Genomic DNA, 22126 nt, shown 5'->3' with positions numbered 1-22126 from the left:
ACTGGATATCCATTTGCAGAAAAATTAAACGAGATCTGTACCTCACACCATACACAAAAACTAACTCTAGATGGATCAAAGACTTAAATGTGAAACCTAAAACTGTAAGCTTCTCAAGGAAAACTAGGGGCAAATTTAGGGGCCCTCATTTATGGAATAAAAAGACTTTCAATCATAACCCAAAATGCACAAACAGCTGAAGATAAACTAGATGAATGGGACCTTCTAAAAATTAAATTTTTGTATGCCTCAAAAGATTTCTCCAAAACAGAACCTATAAATTTGGGAAAAAAATTCAGCAACGACATATCTGACAGACCTATCTCTAAAATGTATAGAAAACTCTAACACCTCAATAACAAGAAGACAAACAATCCAATTCAAAGGGCAGAAGACGTGAATAGACACTTCACCAAAAAGGATATTCAGGCAGCCAACAAACACATGAAGAAATGTTCACAATCATTAACCATTAGAAAGATGTAATAAATCAAAACAAGATACCATCCAGCCCTAGCACTAATAGCAAAGTTCAACAAGACAGAAAATAACAAATGCTGGTGAGTATGTGGAGAGTTTAGGACTCTCATACACTGCTGGTGGGACTGTCAAGTGATACAACCACTGTGGAAAGTAGTATGGCAATTCCTTAAAAAGTTGGAATTAGAAATACCATTGGATCCAGCAATGCCATTGCCAGATAGACAGCCGAAAGAAGTGAGAGTCAGGACACGACCAGATATATGCACACCCATGTTCATTGCAGCACTATTTACAATAGCTAAAGGATGAAACAACCTAGGTGTCCATTAACAGAAGAATGGATAACCAAACTATGGTACATACACACAATGGAATACTATGTAACACTAAAGATTAATGTAGAATCTGCAGAACACAGCATAATGTTGATGAACTTGGAGGACATTATGCTGAGTGAAGTAAGTGAATCACAGGAGGACAAATATAGTATTATTAGTTCATTACTGTAAAAAGACAAGGAAAGGTTTAAATATGGAAGGAAACTTTTTTGTTGGTTACCCAGGGTGGGGAGGGGAGGAGAGGGAACACTGCAAAAATAAAAAATAAAAATAAACAATAATAATAATAAAAAGCTGGCTATCCCCGGATCATGTTTATAATTCTGATGAAATTACTAGAAGCCAGATGTAAGAAGGACTTACATGTTGAAAGTAAGAACCCCTGGGTACAAGACTAAAAGGATAAACTGATTCCAGGAAAAAACACTATTAGAAATTTAACCGAATTAGTATTTTTTATTAGAATTATTATTGTTTTGTTAGGGTCTAGTTACCAAGTTTCATGGGCCTTTCTTTAGTGGTTTGCCCTAAACTTATCTTTTTAAACTAAGTTCAGTTATACTCAGTTAACCTCAGTTATACTGATATGTGAACTTTCAAAACACAGGGTTTAGCCTTTTGTTTGTCTGTTGTTTTTTCCCCAGCAAGTTTATATGGTGCTACAACCTGTATTAGAAGTATATTCTAATGGTTAAGGTTATATAAAGTAGAATTATGTAACAGGCTCAGAACATGTTAGACAATAAGGCATTTTGAGTCTTCTAGAATCCAATCTCTTTGGAAAGGATATGTGAGAAAGAGAATTGTTACTCTTTGAAGTTTCAATGTGAAATCAAGGGGGAAAAGGGGTCACAGATATTTAACAGTTTCCATAATGTGGCTTCTACTATATATTATCGTTCCTCCTCAATATTAAAAATGCCTAAAACTGTAACTATAAACTATAACCCTCATGCTTTGTAAGTACCTTTAAGCACTCTCCAAACAGGTCAAAAAAATTTCTTCTTTAATATCCCTATCACTTTTGGTGAACTGAAAAATAACACTCATGCTTGCCCCTGGACTTATCCAGTTTGTGGCTGTTTGTGCTTCCTTGGTTATACGTCAAATATTTTATCTGCCCCATTATCTCTCTCCCTCCTATCCTTCTGTGAATCCAATTACATGTAAATCCGACCTTTAGCCTATATCACAGTTTATGTCATATACTCTATGCTCTTCTTCATATTTTTTTTTCCTCTCTGAGCTACAGTTAGATATTTTCTATTGCCTGTCTTCAAGCTTACTAATCCTGTCTTCTGCTATAACCAGTCTACTATTAAACCCATCCAATAAATTTTTAATTTCAGATATATCACTGCACATTGTCATCTCTACAATGTCCGTTAGGGACTTTTTTAAAAAAAGAATCCATCTCTTCACCCATTTTGTTTATCTTTGCCTCTAATTTCTCAAATATATTAATCAAGTCATTTTAAAATTCTAATCTGCTAACTCCAATATCTGCATCATGTATGCATCTATTTGTTGTTTCTCTTTTCTTTTTTCATGATTACCAGTACCATTCTCCTCTTTGTCCAGTAATTTGTAATTATGCTAGTATTTGTGAATGAACTATTTATTTATATCTTCACATACCTTAAAGAAACTTTCCACATATTGTAGTAAATATACTCCACAATCACTGCTATTATCTTGCTTAGGAACTTTAGGGCATAGGTCCACCATGTTTGTTTTGCTAAATTCACGATGAGTTTTTCGTTTGACTTCCCACTCTACCTCTAAATACCTGAAATCATCAATAAGTAGAGTGACTCAAGTAGAAATGCCCATACCAATTACAATACTTTCACAAAGGCAGAAAAACATTTGCTGCCAGATATATTATCTCAAATATCCAAAGGCTAAACCGTAACAGTGCACATTAAATTATGCCTTTACAACAGTACTTAAAAGAAAATCTGAATAAAGTTAGACTTTTCTTCAACAATTCAACTTTTGTAACTCAAATACTTAAAGTCATTTATAGTACAAAGTAAACCAACAAGTGATTTTAAAAGTCTCATTACTAGATTGTTCTAGGCGGTATTAAATTATAAAATTATACATGGATACACCACACACACACACACACACACACACACGTTTAATAATAAGAACTTTAAAGAGTCTGTGTATTTTTCTAAGATGGTATAAAAATGTATGTAAACAGCTTTACAGTACAGATTAGTTGTTTCTTTAAATTATTCCACCCCTTCTCCGAATGTTAGGCATATGATCATTTTCCTGTAAGAAAGCATTAGACAAAGGCTACCAGGTGACCTGTGCAGTAAAGAAACTGACCTTGCCCAAAAATAAGTCTGGTCTTTTCTTTGGCTTCTGGGAGGTAATCTCTAAACTCTTGAAATATCATGGCTGCTAGGAGTATCTTTGTTTGCCTGGAGGCCGTGAGCCAGCCAGACAGTAACAATGTGATTTAGGGTATAAACTGTGAGCCACACAAATGATGTGATGTAAAGTGACATTTCAGGGTCACACAGTACCAGCTTAATCTTCTGAGGATCTGGGAACTAAGACAAGTCATGTGGGCAGTCAACCATGATGATAACATGGACTCCCAAACAAACTCTGGACACCAAGGTTCAGGTGAGATTCCCTAGTGTTCTATAAGCCATGCACACTGTCACACATTGATAATGAAAAAGTAATAGTGTCTTAACTCCACAAGAAGAATATAACTAGAAGCTCTTTGTTTGGTATTTTCCTGAACTCTGCTATGGTAGTTAAGGTTGTTATCAACTGGGCTGGGCCTGGTTGAGTGGCTGGTCAGCTGGTCATAGTTATTCCCCATGATGAGACTGGCAGTCAATTCCATGTTGGGATCGACCACAAGCAGCTGAGTAGCTGCTTTAGGCATGTGGTCTGCTTCTTGTATATAAGCAGCAACTTTGGGAATGGTCTCTAGCTTATGCATGCTTAGACCCTACATGTAGCTAAGTCTTCATTGAGCAGCCTGCCATGCTCTGCCAATCTTGGGACTTTTAATGGACTTCAATCAATGGCCTGCTGTGTGGTGTGGTAATATCAGGATTGTGCCTTTGCACTTGTCCACACTGGGTTTGTCAGCCTCAGCAGCCAGCAGCTGCCTGAGTGAAGACATGCCTTTAGCTTCAGTGGGCCAGAAGCAAGGGGCAGAGCTAAAGCCCAAGGTCGAGGGGATTTCACCGAGCTCCTAGAGCCTGGCACTTTGAACTTGGACTTCTAACCTCCAAAACTGTAAGGGAATAAACTTCCTGTTTGTTAAAGCCATCTCATTTGTAGTATATTCCTGTCAGAGTGGCAGCAGACAACCAAAACATCTGCCATATGCAATTCTTCCTTTGCTGATTACTTTAGTTGAATAAACCGTATCCAGTAGTGTAACAGCTTTCAGCAAGTTCTATGAGTCCTTCTGAACTTACTTACAACTGGTGTGAAAAGTCAGGGAGTCTTGTGGACTGTGTTATCTTTTAACTTTGAAGTTACTTTTGATAATATCTGCAATGCTTCTTTGTAAAATTATGCTTTTTGTTATAAATACAAATTCCTAATTCACTTGTGATGTAATCCTTGAAAAGTATTAACACTTGAATATTAACATGTAATAGACTAATTTATTATTGATTAGATTTGCAGACTTCATCTAAATAAATAATAAATTATTATTCATGATATAGTCTTTCCAGTAATTTATCATATAAATATGTTTTTTAAAATTTTTATTGTGATTTGGGAGACAGTTTACATAGCAAATTCACTTTCCATACAGCAGCTCACATATACTGTCTCATGACATTGACTGCAATGTCCCATAATGCAACAGCTCCCCTCCCACTTCCTCCCCATAGTTACCTCTTCCCTCCCATGCACTCCTTCCCACTGAGCTGTCTCTCTGTATATTCACAGCCGTTCTATTTTCCCATGACTGATCTTTCCAAGGAGTGTATCTACCTAATGTAAATGTTCAACTCATATGCCTGTCTTATGTTTGGCTAGAAGCCACAGGAATGGGTTCAATTCCAGATCTGAAGGGCAGCTGGGGACCACAGTCTCAGTGGTTCCAGCAGCCTCTATCAGACCAGCAAACCTGGTCCTTTAAAAAAAAGAAAAAAAAATGGTTTTGAGTTTTGTTTCACCTTGTTCTCCCACTCTATCTAGGATCTCCTACATAGATGATGCTCCGAGTGGCTGAGTGGTAGCTGGGTACCATCTAGTTCTTCTGGTCTCATAGTCATATAGGCTGAGGATCGCATGGTGTACTAGTCGCTTAGACTAATTGTTTCCATGTATCTTTGGTTTTCTTCATTTGCCTCTACTCTGCATCCTCATGAGACCCATTGTTGCACCCAGATGGCTGTTTACACACTTTTAAGATCCCAGTTGCTATTCACCAAAATAGGATGCAGAACAATGTTTTTGTGTAGTAAATTATGCCAATTCAGCTTAATGTCCCTGGTGACTATGGTCCTAGGCCCACAGGTCCAACTACTCACTCCCTCCAGGTAGCTGTCTGTGGCCAAGAAGTGACTACAACCTTTTCCCTTGTCAGCTCTACTATATACCCGGGAATTCTTACAGAACATACCAATACACCTGTAGAAACATCGTCTGTGAACTCTTTACATGGTCATGGGCACACTGCTCCCCTGCACAGACATACCTAAAAGTTCAGCCTGTCTACCCATCTATCCACTCATATATCAATGTTTGCCCTCACTTTCTAGTAATTGTTATGACAGCTTCAAAATTACTCAAATTTTATGTAACAAGTGTAGCAGTTAAATTTGTATGTCAACTTGGCTGGGCCTGGTTGAGTAGCTGGGCAGCTGGTGGAAGTTATTCCCCATGATGAGACTGGCAATCAACTCCATGGTGGGATCTACCACAAGTAGCTGAGTAGCTGCTTTGGGTATGTGATCGGCTTCTTGTATATAAGCAGCAGCTTTGGGAACGGTCTCTAGCTTATGGCACACTTGGACCCTGCATGTAGCCGTGTCATTGTTCAGCAGCCTGCCACACTCTGCCGACCTTGGGACTTTCAATGGACTTGAATTAATGGCCTGCCATATGGTTTGGTATAACATCGGGACTGTGCCCTTTTATTTGTCCACCTTGGGCCTGTTTGCCTCAGCAGCCAGTGTGAAGCGATGCCTCTAGCTTCAGTGGGCCAGGAGCAAGAGGCAGAGCTGAAGCCCAAGGTCAAGGGGCTTTCACACAGCCCCTAGAGGCTGGCACTTTGAACTTGGACTTCTAGCCTTCCAAACTGTTAAGAGAATAAACTCCTGTTTGTTAAAGCCATCCCATTTGTGGTATATTCCTGTCAGAGTGGCACGAGGTAATCAGAACAATAGGCTAAAGAGTAAAATTCTCATTACTTACTCTCGTAAATTCTGAACTGTATTTTGTACAGAAGCAGCTTTCAAGGAGTCAAGTATAAGAATACATGGTCTATAAAAAGCAAAAAAAAATCAAGATATACATACTTGTATATGAAATATACTTAAATATCTGAAAAAACTGTATTATTATTATTATTATTATAGCATATACCTACCTTTTACACATTTTCTTTGGTACTGACATATTCGTCTCGGTACTCTGAAATAACATGAATTTTTAAGAGTTTGGAATTAAACCTAGTTTGAATAAATTAATAACAACTCCTTAAAATGCTTCAAATAACTTTGAAACTAGTATTCAAATAAAGAGTTCTCTTCATCATCATAGTGAGCTAACTTCATTTTTCAAAAATTAATTGATTTAGTTTTTCATACTAGTATAATTAACTTTATGAGCTTTTGTGTGTGGCCTCAAAGAGCATGAAATTTTAATGCGTCCTAAAAAATAATGTGGAACTTTATTTCTATTTAGAGTTAGTACTTTAGGCCGAGATAAACAAGTTAATTTAAACTCTCTTTATATGCATTCTCCAATTTAATTTATGATAACAGTAGAGAGGAGGTTATTGTTTTTATTGTTGATGACATCTGTTTATGTTTAAAAAATTTATGAAACAACAGATCATTCAAATCTAATCAGGTCTCTTTAGTGCAGGACTATTTCTTAGCACCTTATTATTCTAATGTGCGCAATGAATTTCTAAGAGAGGAATAATAGTACACAGGTTTTACCCAATTTATTTTTATCTTAAACTGTATCTTAGAGATAGTGTTCCAAGGAATTCAATTGGAATATCTAGCCCTAGAAACATGAAAGAATTCCCTATCTTGCCACTGTGACAACAGAAAAGTACCTCATTCTTCTAGCCCATCCTATATCACTGGCAATAAAGAGACAGCCCTGTGCCAGGGAAGCTGCTGCTATCTGTACCTATAAAAAATTAATTAGGTGGCTACTTCAATCAATAACGACACTGAATTTAGATCATGCATACCCACTTGGAGGACCACAGAAAGAAAAGGTAATAGTAACTTTATTTAACCTCTAGAGTCATATGGATTGACCTTGACCTGGAGTCTATACATAATGATTTTTAACCACAACTTGTAATAATAGAAAGTAACACTGTATATAAAATACGCTTCTTAAAGTTAGTAATAAAACGAAGTTCAAAAAAGTTTCTGACATAATTGGAGAATAAAAGTAAATCTGATCTGTAGAAATTAGAAAATAGTCTACCAAGATAAACATCAGATAAAATAGAAATTAAACAAACCTAAGGAGTTAAAAGCAAGCTAAACAAATACAAGAAGAAATGATAAATTTCTTGTTCTCCTTCCTACTCCTACAAAAACTGTCAAAGAATCATAAAAGAGCACACTTTGACTATGGACCATCAATATCCACCACAGCCCACTTTGCTAATGCCACACTTTATAATAAACATTATAAATTCATAAATTTTCCTTCCTTCCCATCTATGAAGACCGTAACTTACTTGGGAATCTTCTGCACCCACAGATAGTGTTGTAGTAGTATGTAGATCAGTATCTAGTTAGAAATAATAATTATAAGTCTTTAATGTATGTCTTATATGGGTAATTTAGGTAAGCTTAAATTTTAATTTGCATGTGCAGTAACAATGAATATATATTTACATACATATACAAATATATATGGGTATATAGATACACATATTATATATATATGAAGGCATTCTGGTGATCCAGAAGACCTAAAACATTTGACTATTAACCAGAAGGCTGGCAATTCAAACCCACCAGCCGCTCTGTGAAAGAAAGACTGGGCAATCAACTTTCATGAAGATTTACTGCCTCAAAAAGTCAAGGAAAGGTTATCTATGAAAGGAAATTTTCTTTGTTGGTTACCAGGGATGGGAGGGGAAGGAGGGAACATTGTTAGCTAGCTAGAGACAAATATTGATTTGGGTGAAGAGAAAGGCAATGTACCAAATATGAGTGATCAACATGGTGGCACTGAGGAAAAGGAAGACATAGAGAGTGCATGGGAGATACAGACAACAAAGATAAACCCTTCTGCACATACAGTACTGAATTGTCAGTGAAGGCAAACATTGATGTATGCGTTGTCAGATGGATGGGCAGGCTGAACTATTAGGTATGTCTATGAAGGAGGGATATCCAAGACCATGTGTTGGGTTGGGAGACAATGTTTCAGTCTATTTCAGACAGTGTATTTGTCTGCTCTGTAAAAATTCTCAGGTATATAGTAGGGCTGACAAGAAACAAGGTTGTAGTCACTTCTTCGCCACAGCTAGCTACCAAGAGGGGGCAAGCAGTTGGACCTACAGGCTCAGGACCATAGTCGCAAGGGACATCAAGCTCAACTGGCATAACATATTACACAAAAACATTGTTCCACATCCTACTTTGGCGAGTAGTGACTGGGATCTCAAAAGCTTGCCAGCAGCCATCTAGATGCAACGATGGGTTTCCCCTCATCCAGAGCAAAGAATGAAGAAAACCAAAGATGCATGGAAAGAATTAGTCCAAGTAACTGGTACACCATGCGATACTCAGCCTATATGACTACTTACAAGACCAGAAGAACTAGATGGTGCCCAGCTACCACTGTCAACCACTCAAAGGAGAATTTTTGTAGGAAATCCTGGATAGAGTGGGAAAACAAGGTGGAACAAGACTCAAAACCATTTGAAAAAAAAAAAGGGGGGACCAGGTTTGCTGGTCTGATAGAGCCTGGTGAAACACCTGAGACTATGGCCCCTCAGCTGCCTTTCAAGTCTGGAATTGAACCCACTCCCATGGCTTCTAGCCAAACAAAAGATAGGCATATGAGCTGAACATTTACATTAGATAGGTGCCCTCCTTGGAGAGATCAATCATGGGAGACTAGAAGGGCTGTGTATGCACAGGAAGACAGCTTGGTGGGCAGGAGTGCATGGGAGGGAAAGACACAGGGAAGAGATAACTATGGGGAGGAAGTGGGAGGGGAGCTGGTGCACTGTGGGAAATTATAGTCAGTGTCATGAGACAAAGTGTATGTGAACTGCTGTACGGAAAGCAAATTTGCTCTGTAAATTGTCACCCAAATCATAAAAAAAAATTAAAAAATGATTTACTGCCTCAGAAACTCAATGGGGGTTGCTATGAGTCGGAACTGACTCAATGGCAGTGGATTTGGTTGTGGTTTGGCTATATGGCTGGGATCTATTTTAATTTTTTCATGGTTAATGTTATAAATAAAAGCCTATCAAAAGATAAAACTGACAATGGCTAGCTGTTATGATACATAAACTCAGAGCCAACCCCTGAAATACCAATTAGCTGAGCCAGTTTCCAATAAAAAGACAATTTTTAAAGATAGCTCACAATCAAAATAGCTGTTTTCAATTCCAAATTCACAATGGAGTCCAGACTTTCCAAAGTTACTGAGACTGCATGAATCCCCAGAACTACTGCCCTGAGATAATCTTTAATCTTGAAATCTTAAACCAAAACTATCCCTAGAAGTCTTCTTTGAACCCAAAAAATAATTTTAATTAGTAAAATACGTCTACTTTGAGCATGGTTCTCTTTTAAAGAATTACTCATGTGAGATCAAATTGACAATGGCAACTTGAAAGCTTGGATGGGAAGCTTAGAGGCAGTGAGTTTAAGATAATGGTGGTGGAATAATGTGGAAAAGAACAGCTAGAATGGTAGCACAAGTTGAAGAATGTAACTAATGTCATTGAATCGTACATAGAGAAATTGTTGAAATGGTATCTTTGCCTGTGTATATTTTCTCGAAGTTTTAATGTAGAAAAGAGTTAATTTGCCTAACCTCCGTTAGTAGAGTTTTGCAGAAATATAATTTTGAAGTTTAGGAGGATTAGAGAAACCAGAAAATAATCAGTTGCTGTATCAGTTTTTCTTTTTTCCCCCTTAGGTTTTGGCCACTATCATGGTAACGATTATTATTAATTTTGCTTGCAACTTAGGCTATAAAACATGCATATAATTTTGATTTTTTTTTCTAACAGAAAGTAGGTTTATTTATTTAATTAAGATTTTGGGTTGAAATACATTTAAAAAAAATTCATGGAAGAATTACAGAATTATAAGAGACCTGATTGGGCAATCTGCTTCTGTAAAGATACCCCTCAGAAACCCAAGGAGCTAAAAGTCTAATTAACTTGATGGCAGTGAGTTTGTTTTTTTCTGTTGTTTGTTTTATAACACCTAGTAGAATTAGTAGTGGCAAAGTGGTTTAGGCACTTGGTTGGCTAAGCAAACAGGTAGGCATTTGAACACAGCAGCCACTCCATGGGAGAAAGATGAGGCAGTCTGCTTCCATAAAGATTTATAGCCTCAGAAACCCTATAAGGCAGCTCTACTCTGTTCTGAAGGGTTGCTATAAGTCAGAATTGACTCAATGGCAGTTGCGTTTGGTTTGGTTTATTAGAAATATGTTAATTTATATTTACAAAAGGAAGAAGGAGGGAGAGAGAGGGGGAGGGAAGGGAATTTTCAAGCTGTGCCTAAAGATCAATGGCATAAAGTCTTGGTAATGGTAGCAAGGCTTCTCTATAAAAAAGTGCTATGATAAAACTTCATATAACAATATAACTTAAGAGTTACATTTTATCTATACATAAGGTTAGGAATTTCTTATTAAACCTTCAGACTTCTTATTCTTCTAGTAAGTTTAATGACAATGAATAACTAATTATTTTAATGACAATAAATACTACACTTACTACCTTTCAACTTCTTATCAATCCCTGGAACCATTATACTATTGTTATAATTATTAAAAACACCATTCTTCATTAAGCATGTCACCTATTGCTTTGTTGTGCTGCTGGGATTGCTGAGCCTGGGATTGTGGAGATACAGGTTGTAAAAAATCTTCATACACAGCTTCTTCTAACCATGGAAAACAAATAACTGCAAGGTACCAGTGAGACCTGTTGGGAAAGAAATACAGTCTTAACATACAAAATCTAAACAATGTAGAATACATTCTGCAGCTACATCTGAGAAAGTGAGTATGACTTACATTTCATACTAATTTAGAAGAAGAGCCTATTATAATATCTCATGTACTATAAAGGACACATTCCAAACTAATTAACCAAAGTTACCAGAGCATCAGTAACACTACTTACGGTAAAATTCAACCTTCACTACTTTCATAGCATCAGTGTTTCCTGTTAAGGATTTGCTTTAATTAATAGACCAAAGAGACTTGTCAGTATATTTATTTTTTATATTAGCACTTGCCAAGTGTGTTCTCTTAAATATACTTGAAGAGTCATCTTAAAAATTTTTTTGACAATTTATTTAGCTATCTTTTCTTGAGTACAAAAAGATAATATAATTTTCAATGTCTCAGTCATTATAGACTTGTGGTCATTTCCCATTTTCTTCTCACTGTATTTATAAAATAACCATTGTCAAACCAAAAATCCAAGATATGTAACTCATTGCTTTAGCTACTTTTTACAAAGGGGGCAAAACTGGGGAAGTGATACTGGGAATTTATGTATGCTGTTTTTATTAATAATTAATTTAAAAACCAACAAAATACTTTTTTCTGGACTTCCTACAATTTTTTTTTTTTTAAATAATATGAAATACTCACGACTCATTTACAGGCACAAAGATGTAATCTTTATTAAAAATGTTTATGTGACGAGTCCATGTTCTTACTCTTTTATGTCTTCTCTGTGCCATTCTGGGAATATGAAAGAAAGACTTGATATATAAAAATCAAAACTGGGAAATAATGAATTAAAGAGTCATTTTTTATTTATTGAAAAATGCTAGATTTAGTTTATTTAACCATCCTCTTCAAGAGATAACATATTTAACACATTAGGAAAATATTTTATTAATTCGTGGTTGTTCTTAAATCTGATCACTATTTATAAACAATAAGAGAAGGATGGAAGAAAACCAGTAACTTTAAAATGCTTTGTGGATTCCATAAGTGACTTGGTAACTGAGAGTACAAAGACAAATATACCTATTAATTATGTTTAACTCTATCTGGGCATGATATAAAATATTATCGTTAAATTTTGATATAACAGTCCAAATCTCTGTAGTGTTAAAATTTAACAGAGGAAGAAGTATGAGGCAAATAGTCTTAGATTTTTAAAGATGAAATTCATCTCTCTTCATGTCATATACAGGGCAACTATAGGACAATGAGGTTAAGTATACCCACCATTCATCCATGTTTCCTTTTACTCTTCCAACAAATATTTAATAGGTTCCTAAGAACAAATAAAAAATCACTCACACTGCCCTAAATTTATGATCTAATGAGAGCAGAAAAAACTGTAACCAACAACTAAAATGTGTTACAAAACACAAAGGAATTAAGGAAAGGCATCTAAAACAAGATGCTAGACAATCCTATTGGCACACATGCACAAAAATACTAGTTATTTTTCTTTACATCATTAGAGAAATTAAAGAAGGAAGATGTAAAAAAAAAAAAAAAAAACCCACTGCCATTGAGTCTATTTTGACTCACAGCAACCCCACAGGACAGGAGAACTGCCCCATGAGGTTTCCAAGGCTGTAAATCTTTACTGAAGTAGACTGCCTCATCTTTCTTCTGCAGAGTGGCTGATGGGTTCGAACCACCAATCTTGTGGTTAGCAGCCAAATGCTTTAACCACCAAAAGCACTTTTTATGCAGGGAATAAAGCAAACAATTACATTCTAACAGATTTATATAACAAGTAATATAGGAATGAGACTTCTTTGTCTTGTCCTTGTTCATCTGAGTAATATCTAACCACCTGAACATGGGGTAAAGATTAGAAACACAATGGGATCCAAAACGCACTAAAAGCTGGGGAGATCATCTGGTAGTTTGTAGAAAATAAACTACATAAAATAATAAAATATGCTTACCAAATTTGCTCATTTCAGAAAGACTCAACCATTACAATGACTATAAAAAATTATTTTCAACTAGTACACAGTCTGTTAACTTGTCTTCCATTTGAAGATTTTAAGGACACTTGGTTTTCTTATGTTGTTATTTGGTAGACTTCCTCATTATGCTAACATTATTTGATTGGGAATATAACAGGGTGGAGCAGGGAGAATAGGGAAGAACATGAGGACCACAATACAATCTTCTATTCTTAGATCCTCAATACATAGAATATCCTCAAATAAGTATAGAACAGTTCACTCAGTGTTCAATAATATGCATTATTTACTATCTTTCATTTTGAGTACTATTTTGCACAGCTGTAACAGAAATACCACAAGTGCATAGCTTTAACAAACATAAATTTATTCTCTCACAACTGAGTAGAAGTCCAAATTAAGGACTCTTATAAGATAAAAGGTGATGCAGGCTACATTAAAGCTATGATCTGAGTAAGGGTGCTGCATCTCGACCAAATTCCCTTACAACCGATTGGCTGATCACATCCTGGGGGATGATTATATCATTATAACTACCAACTCGCATAACTACATAACTGCCAAAACCACTGACAATCATGCCCAGCCAAGGTGACCCATATTTTGGGGGGACACAATTCAATTTATGACAAGTCTCCAGTATCACCAATGTACTGTGCAAATCTGGACACAGAGTAGAAAATAAGAAAATAGAGTCCCTGATTTCATGGAATATACAACTTTAAGATGGAAAATAAAAACTTAGCAATAAAAAAAAAGAAAGAAAGAAAATGAGTAGAGATCATACTGTGAGGCAAAAAAAAGAAAAGCGGCAGGAGAAGAACACTTCAGGCAGAAAACAGCAAAGTGCTTAGCATATTCAGAAACTGAAGGAAGTAGGTTAAAGTGAAGAATGGTGAGTGATGGGGGAAAGTGTTATAATGAGTTTGGGAAGATGGAAAGAAGCCAAATCTTGCGAACCATGTAATGAGCTTATCATTTAGTCTTGTGGTAGTTGTTAGACGGGGTCAAGTAGGGCCTGGACTCATGTCAACCATACACAATGGAATGAAAAGCTGCCCAGTCCTGTACCATCCCCATGATTAGCTGAGGATCAGATCATTGTGATCCATTAGGTTTTCAATGGTTGATTTTTAGAAGTGATCTCCATACCTTTCTTTCTAATCTTAGTCTGGAAGATCCACTGAAACCTGTTCAGCATCACAGCAACATGCAAGACCCTAGTGACAGATGGGTGGTAGCCGTGCATGAGGATCTTGGACTGAGAATCAAACTGGGATCTCCCACTCAGAAGGCAAGAATTCTACCACTGAACCATCATTGTCCCTTACCATTTAGTTTACAATTCCCAAATACTAGCAGTGTAAGCCTTTTATTGGGAATTTTCTGGCTATTAAGGTTGGTATCCCTCATCAGTTTCGCTTTAAGGTTATCTCTTTATTATTGATTTGTAGGAATTCCTCTGGGAATCCAAATACTTAGTCTAATACACACATATACACACACAGAGTGCTTGCACGTAAGAGAGTGTGTGCTAACTACCTTACCCTGATATATGCCACTCATATAACTTTGTTCTGTATTACTTTTCCATGTGTTAAAGAATATAAGTAACTTTTTAAAAGGTGATTAACAAAAGAATCTACTTTTATTTCCATAATTTTTCGGTGGGTATTCCAAACTAAAAGTCTTTACAATGACTAGTAATCTTAAAACAAAACGTGAGATTAAAGGCATGGTGCTAAGCATCAATTTCTGCAAATATAAAATAGAAAATAAAATCATCAGAACTATTAAATATCAAATTTATTTAACAAATCTTCCCCCATCCATATTTCCCATTTCATTAACTCTGATTTTCAAGAACATTTCAAGATTGTGATTTTTCCCCTTAATTGATACTGGCAGGCCCTGTCTATCAGCACAATGTTCTCAATAAAACTATTAATAGAGGCTCCTTTTATTCTTAAGTGTTCCAGTTTAGATCATAAATTATATACCTACAACACTACAAACAATAGAAACAGCATGACCTTTGAAACTGAAAAGCTATATGCAACCTTGGATGACTTATTTAACTAATTTAGGCTGCAATTAATAAAGATAATGGCTCTACAAGTTGGAAGTGGGAAGGGAACTGCTACATTGTAGGGATTGCAATCAATGTCATGAAACAAAATGTTTATGAACTGTTGAATAGAAAATCAATTTGCTCTGTTAAACTTTCACACAAATCAAAACAGAAAGTTTAAATAAATAAACAAAAATAATGGCACTTATCTCACAAGATGATTGTAATCAGATAAAATAGTATTCATTTATTTAGGTGTAGAGATTACTTCCAAAAAGTAAGATCAAACAAAATGGCTTTAAGTTCACTGACTTAAACATTAATAAATAAATGTTAATACCCTCCCCCGAGTCTAACCCCACTTCTCCCAAAACACAATAAATTCAGGCAATTTATCCATTTAATCATCTTTTCATCTATTTACTATTCCTGCTTTTTAAAGGTATGAAACAAACTCTTTTTTTTTTCTAATGGTAGTCTAGTACAATGAAAACATCCTTGACTAGAGGTTAAAGACAAGGTTATAAGCACCAACCCTTTTCTGATACTCACTAGTTGTTCGTCCTTCATCTAATTTGTTGTTGTTGTTAGAGGCCGCTGAGTCACCTCCAACTCATAGCGACCCTATGCACAGCAGAATGAAACACTGCCCAATCCCACGCCACCTCCATGATCTCCGCTATGCTTGATCCCACAGCCACAGCCACTGTGTCAATCCATCTAGCTAAGGGATTTCGCCTCCTTCGTCGACCCTCCACCTTACCAAGCATGACATCCTTCTCCAGGGAATGGTCCCTTCTGACAACATGACCAAGGTAGATGAGATGAAGTCTGGCCATTCCCACCTCCAAGGAGCATTCCGGCTGCACTTCCTCCAGGACAGATTTGTTACTTCTTTTAGTAGTCTGTGGTACTTTCAGCATTCTTCGCCAGCACCACATCTCAAAAGCATCAATTCTTCTTTGGTCTTCCTTATTCATTGTCCAGCTCTTACATGCTGTGGTGGTTACATCTGTGTGTCAACTTGGCTGGGACTGGTTGAGTGGCTGGGCAGCTGAATGTAGTTACTCCCCATGGTGAGACTGGTAATTAACTCCTTGGTGGAATCTAATGGAGCAACTGAGTAGCTGCTTTGGGTATGTGGTCTGTACATAAGAAACAGCTTAAGGAATGGTCTCTAGCTTATGGCACATTGGAACCTGCATGAGCTGAAACCCAAGGTCAAGGGGCTTTCATATACCACTAGAGCCTGGCTCTCTGAACTCAGATTTCTAACCTACCGAACTGTAAGAGAATAAACTCCTGTTTGTTAAGGTCATCCCATTTGTGGTATATGCCTGTCAGAGCAGCAGTAGGTAACCAGAACAGAATATGGTACTAAGACAGTGGGGTACTGCTCCGACAGACACCTAAAATGTGGAAACAGGAATGGAGCATGTCATGTCCTTGACCCAAGACCCTGGCAGAGACACCCCGGCATATGGCATACAGCAGGAGCAGAGCCAAGAGACCAGCATGAGAGACACAACAGCAGAGCCCAGAGACCAGCATTAAACAGCAACAGGCTTACCAGCCCACGGGGGAGAAAGCGGGGTGCCACTGGGTAGATGGGCTTCCTGGCAGAGTGGGCTGCCCTCAGGTATTAATTGGCAGAAACAGAGACCAAGGAAACGGGAAGCAAAACTGCTTCATCCTCAAGGGTAGGACCATGGCCTTTGGGGGTGGAACCACCACAGCCCCCTAGGTGTCAAAGAGTCAGACCTTCACCAACTTGGTTCTGGAGTGTGGGGCTGCTCATTCATGTGAGCTAATCAGACGGAGTCAAGCTGCTGCCCAAGAGTGAGGGGGCAAGGCTGCCATGCCCAACAGGGAGAGGAACAAGGCCCACCAGCCCAAGGGGGTGAGGTCACCACCAGGAACTAGGGAACTGGAATCACTCAGTGAAGAGATCTATACAGATGCCATCCATTGAAGATCTGTACAGGTACCAAGTTGAGCTGCTGGACAGCTGAATGAGTAATTCCCCATGGTGAGATTGGTAATTAACTCTTTGGTGGAATCTATTGGAGCAGCTGAATAGCTACTTTGGGTACATGGTCTACTTCCTGTATATAAGAAACAGCTTTGGAAATGGTCTCTAGCTTTTGGCACCCTTGAACCCTGCATGTAGCTATGTTGTTGTTCAGGAGTCTGCCATGCTCTGCCGACCTTGGGACTTACAACGGACTAGAATTAATGGCCTGCCGTGTGGTTTGGTATAACATCAGGACTGTGCCATTTTATTTGTCCACCTTGGGCTTGTTAGCCTCAGCAGCCAGTAGCTGCCTGAGTGAAGAAAAGCCTCCAGCTTCAGTGGGCCGGGAGCTGAAGGCAAAGCTGAAGACCAATGTCGAGGGGCTTGCACACAACCCCTAGAGCCTGGCACTTTGAACTTGGACTTCTAGCCACCCGAACTGTAAGAGAATAAACTCCTGTTTTTTAAGGCCATCCCATTTGTGGTATATGCCTGTCAGAGCAGCACTAGGTAACCAGAACACATGCATATGAGGCGAATGAAAATATCATGGCTTGTGTCAGGTGCACCTTAGTCTTCAAGAAGACATCTTTGCTCCTCAGCACTTGAAAGAGGTCCCTTGCAGCCAACTTGCCCAGTACTATACATCGTCTGATGTCCTGACTGCTGCTTCCACTGGCGTCGATTGTAGAACCAAGCAATGTGAAGTCTTTGTAACTTCAATCTTTTCTCCATTTATCATGATGCTGCTTCTAGGTCCAGTTGTGAGAATTTTTGTTTTATTTATATTGAGATGCAATCCATACTGCAGACTGTATTCTTCATTCTTCATCAGTAAGTGCCTCAAGTCATCCTCACTTGCAGCAAACAAACTTGTGTCATCAGCATTATCGCAGGTTGTTAATGAGCTTTCCTCCAATCCTGATGCCATGTTCTTCTTCATATAGTCCAGTTTCTTGGATTATCTGCTCAGCATATAGACTGAGTAAGAATGGTGAAAGGATACATCCCTAACACACGCCCTTCTTGATTTTAAACCATGGAGTGTCCCCTTGTTCTGTTCGAATGACAGCCTCCTGGTCTATATACAGCTTCCTCATGAGTACAATCAAGTGTTCTGGAATTCCCATTCTTCTCAATGTTATCCACAATTTGTTTTTATCCACACAATCAAATACTTTTACATAGCCAATAAAACACAAGTAAACCTCTTTCCAGTATTCTTTGCTTTGAGCCAAGATCCATCTGAAATCAGCAATGATATCCCTTGTTCCATGTCCTCTTCGGAATCCAGCCTGAACTTCTGGAAGTTCTCTGTCAATATACTGCTGCAACCATTTCTTAATTATCTCCAGCAAGATTTTACTTGTGTACAATATTAATGATAATGTGCCATAATTTTCACATTCTGTGGGATCACCTTTCTTTGGAATGGGTACAAATATGGACCTTTGCCAGTCAGTTGGCCAGCTGGCTGTCTTCCAAATCTCTTGTCATAACCCAGTGAATGCCTCCAGTGGGGCATCCATTTGTTGAAACATCTCAATGGATATTCTGTCAATTCCTGGAGGCTTGTTCTTAGCCACTTCCTTCAGTGCAGCTTCGACTTCTTCCTTCAATACCATTGATTCTTGATCTTAGCCACCGTGACTCTATGTATTATTCCTTCCATCTTCTTTTGATGCTTCCTGCATCATTCAGTATTTTGTCCATAGATTCTTTCAATATTGCAAGTCAAGGTTTAAATTTTCTCCTCAGTTCTTTCAGCTTGAGAGATGCTGAGTGTGTTCTTCCCTTTTGGTTTTCTAACTCCAGGCCTTTGCACATTTCATTATAGTAATTGGCTTTGTCTGCTCACACTGCTGTTTGAAATCTTCTGTTCAGTTCTTTTATCCTGTCATTTCTTCCATTTGCTTTAGCTACTCTATGTTCAAGAACAACTTTCATAGTTTCTTCTGACATCATTCTGTTCTTTTCTTCCTTTCCTGTCTTTTTAATGACCTCTTGCTTTCTTCATGGATGATGTTCTTGATGTAGTCCCACAATTCTTCTGGTTTTCGGTCACTGGTGTTGAATGCATCAAATCTATTCTTTAAATGGTCTCTAAATTCAGGAGGGATATATTCAAGATCATATTTTGGCTCTTGTGGACTTGTTTTAATTTTCTTCAACTTCAAGTTAAACTTGCATATGAGCAGCTGATGGTCTGTTCCACAATCAGCTCCTGGCCTTGTTTTGGCTGAAGATACTGAGCTTTTCTATTGCCTCTTGCCATCTAATTATCTAGTCTTTATTAGTTGACTTCCTTATCTGAAAAACTGGGTTACAGTATATATGTTCTCATAACAGCATTACTATGAAGGGGGAAACTTAAATAAAGTAATGTAAATATACCTTATAAATTGTTAAGTGCAGGACAAACGTTCATATTTATTTCTAAGTAAAAACTTTCAATTTTATCATAAATTTATCCATATAGATTATCACACAAATTGTTGTAGGGATGGAAGGTGTGAAATGTTCAACTATCAGAGTTACCATTATCTCTGTTATAACAGGGGCAATGGTGGTTGAGAGCCTTGGGTTCGATTTCTATCCAGTGCACCTCATGCACAGCCACCACCTATCTCTCAGTGGAGGCGTTCATGTTGCTATGATGCTGAAGAGGTTTTAGTGGGGCTTCCAGACTAAGACTGACAAGGAAGAAAGGCCTGGCAGTCCCCTTCCAAAAATGAGCCAATAAAAAGTCAATGGAACACAATGGTCTGATCCTCAACCATTCTGGGGGACAGCACAGGATGGGGCAGCATTCTGTTCTATTGTATACAGGGTTGCCCTGAGTTGGGGGTCTAATTTGACAGCAGCTAACAACAAGTTGTAACAGTAATTCCTTCCCTGATTTTGCCCTTATAATCCACTGGTCTACAGGTTTTGACATTAATCAGAAAATACATGGCCAGAAATTTAGTTAAACTATGCAAATGTGGCATTTTTTAATAATGTTACATCAGTTTAACTGAACAGCAGTATGCTGTTAAGTGTCCAACTAGGAAAACAAAAAGAACGTTATATATTTATAACAAAATTTGGGCAGGGAATGGGACACAGAAGAGATAAAAAGGTGAAAAGCCAAAATAGGGGACAGTAAGGCAACTAGAGATTAGTAATAATAGGAAACCACAATATTCCTTGACTGGAGAGCAAAGAGAAGCACCAATATTTCCAGATAAAGGCTGGAGTCCTACCAAGTCTGTATGGTAAGAGATGGGTCCTTAAAGGAAATGCAGCCACTTCCAGAGTCACTGCCCGACACAGAGAATAAAGAAGAAATAACCTATCTTTCCTCTCCTCTAATCTCTTAAGTATCCCCCAGTGAGAACTAAGAAATGCAGGCTGCAAAAGTAAGTCTCCCTGTGATAGGGAGCAGAACACTGGAAGTGGAAAAGTGACTCAGAGAGCAAACAGGTGCAGGACCGGAATAAGCAGTAATACTGCTTACTCTAGGAAATACTATATAGTATCACAATAGTATATTTTCTTCTTAAAGCTTAAGTATATTAGAAGGTTGACTTACGAGAGATTTGGATTATCTTCTGTTAAATTATTTTCCTTTCTTGTCAAGCACTTATAGAAAAAGCTACTAAAAATGTGACTTCGCTCAACAAGTTCATCTGATGCCTTCTCCAATATAAGATACCTGTAAAGTAGAAACCCCACAAAAGTCAATTATTTTTAGAAACTTTTACCTAGTCATACCCCAATTACTTTATGTGTCCTGGAAATTTTATTTTTTATATTGAATTAGACTCAAAGAAATGCTGCAGTTCCTGCAATTTGCTCTGGTTGCAACTTTCAGTTTATTTTTTAGTTATCTCACCTTTCAGCAAGTCATTTAAAGCAGAAATTGCACACTTATTCACTTAAAAAAAATTTTATCAAATTCCTAACATGTGCTAAGTATAAGTACCACATTCAAACCAGAGACACAATAAGAGACAAAAAAGAAAAAGAAAAAAACAGAGAACCTGTCCTCATAAAGCTTACAGTCTACAGAGTTGAAGGCATCATGAAACATTATTAATCAAATAAAGATATAATCAAATATAAAACTGCAACAATGACACTCTAAAAAAATCTAGAAAATTTTTCATCTCTAAATCCTCAGGTCATTTCTATCCTAAAACAACGTAAGTTTGTAATTCAATCATTTAGTGATTAAACACTTCATAATTAGAGAACTCAGTTATTCTTAATAATCTATGAAGGTTAAAAACTGACCTTGCAGAGAAACTTTTGCTACATGTAAAGATGCCTAGGATAACCTGTGAAACATCAGAGACCACATGGAGCACAGACCAGCAGTTCCACCTGAGATCTCCTTAGAGCACTCAGGCAGCCAACTACCACATAGATGAGTGAGGCATTTTTTTAAATAATCCAATCCCAGCAAGCTGAGCTAGTTCAGACCAGAAGAGTTGCCCAGTCAACCACAGAATCTTGAGAAATAATAAAAATACTTGTTGCTTAAAAGAAAAGAAAAAAAACTGACCTTGCAATTACTGAAAGAAAAAAAAAATTTCATAAAAACAAATACAGGTAGAAATGAACAAGGGACCCTTCTGGGGTTCCCAAAATGTGCTCTCTCTTGATCTGAATGGTGATTACCTGGTTTTAAACATATGTAAGCATATGCATATGCAAACATTGCTGTACAGTTCAGATTTATGCACTTTGCTATATGCAAGCTATTTATCAGTCTTAAAAAGAAACAGAACCAGGATTAGGAGGGAGGGGAGGAAACACTGCAAAAATTTAAAAGTAAATAAAAAGAAAGAAATAGAAA

At 37.4% G+C, this 22126-nt stretch overlaps 1 protein-coding gene across 1 annotated transcript in view; it reads right to left on the bottom strand.

The window, feature by feature from the left end:
* The window catches only part of SENP7 (SUMO specific peptidase 7), a 245214-nt gene that overhangs the window by 12892 nt on the left and 210196 nt on the right, over positions 1-22126 (bottom strand). The window contains exons 15-21 of the mRNA XM_007945774.2: positions 20858-20980; positions 11889-11981; positions 11087-11211; positions 7759-7811; positions 6415-6458; positions 6240-6308; positions 2460-2610 (exon numbers count right to left, since the gene is read on the bottom strand). Coding sequence (XP_007943965.1) covers positions 2460-2610; positions 6240-6308; positions 6415-6458; positions 7759-7811; positions 11087-11211; positions 11889-11981; positions 20858-20980 — 658 coding nt within the window. The remainder of the gene's footprint in view (positions 1-2459; positions 2611-6239; positions 6309-6414; positions 6459-7758; positions 7812-11086; positions 11212-11888; positions 11982-20857; positions 20981-22126) is intronic.

This window comes from Orycteropus afer, unplaced genomic scaffold (genome assembly GCF_000298275.1).
Source record: "Orycteropus afer afer isolate SDZICR_OR568_19922 unplaced genomic scaffold, OryAfe1.0 scaffold00143, whole genome shotgun sequence".
NCBI classification, from domain to species: Eukaryota; Metazoa; Chordata; class Mammalia; order Tubulidentata; family Orycteropodidae; genus Orycteropus; species Orycteropus afer.
Note: the sequence above shows the minus strand (reverse complement) of the source record. Positions and strands in the feature narration are given on the sequence as shown.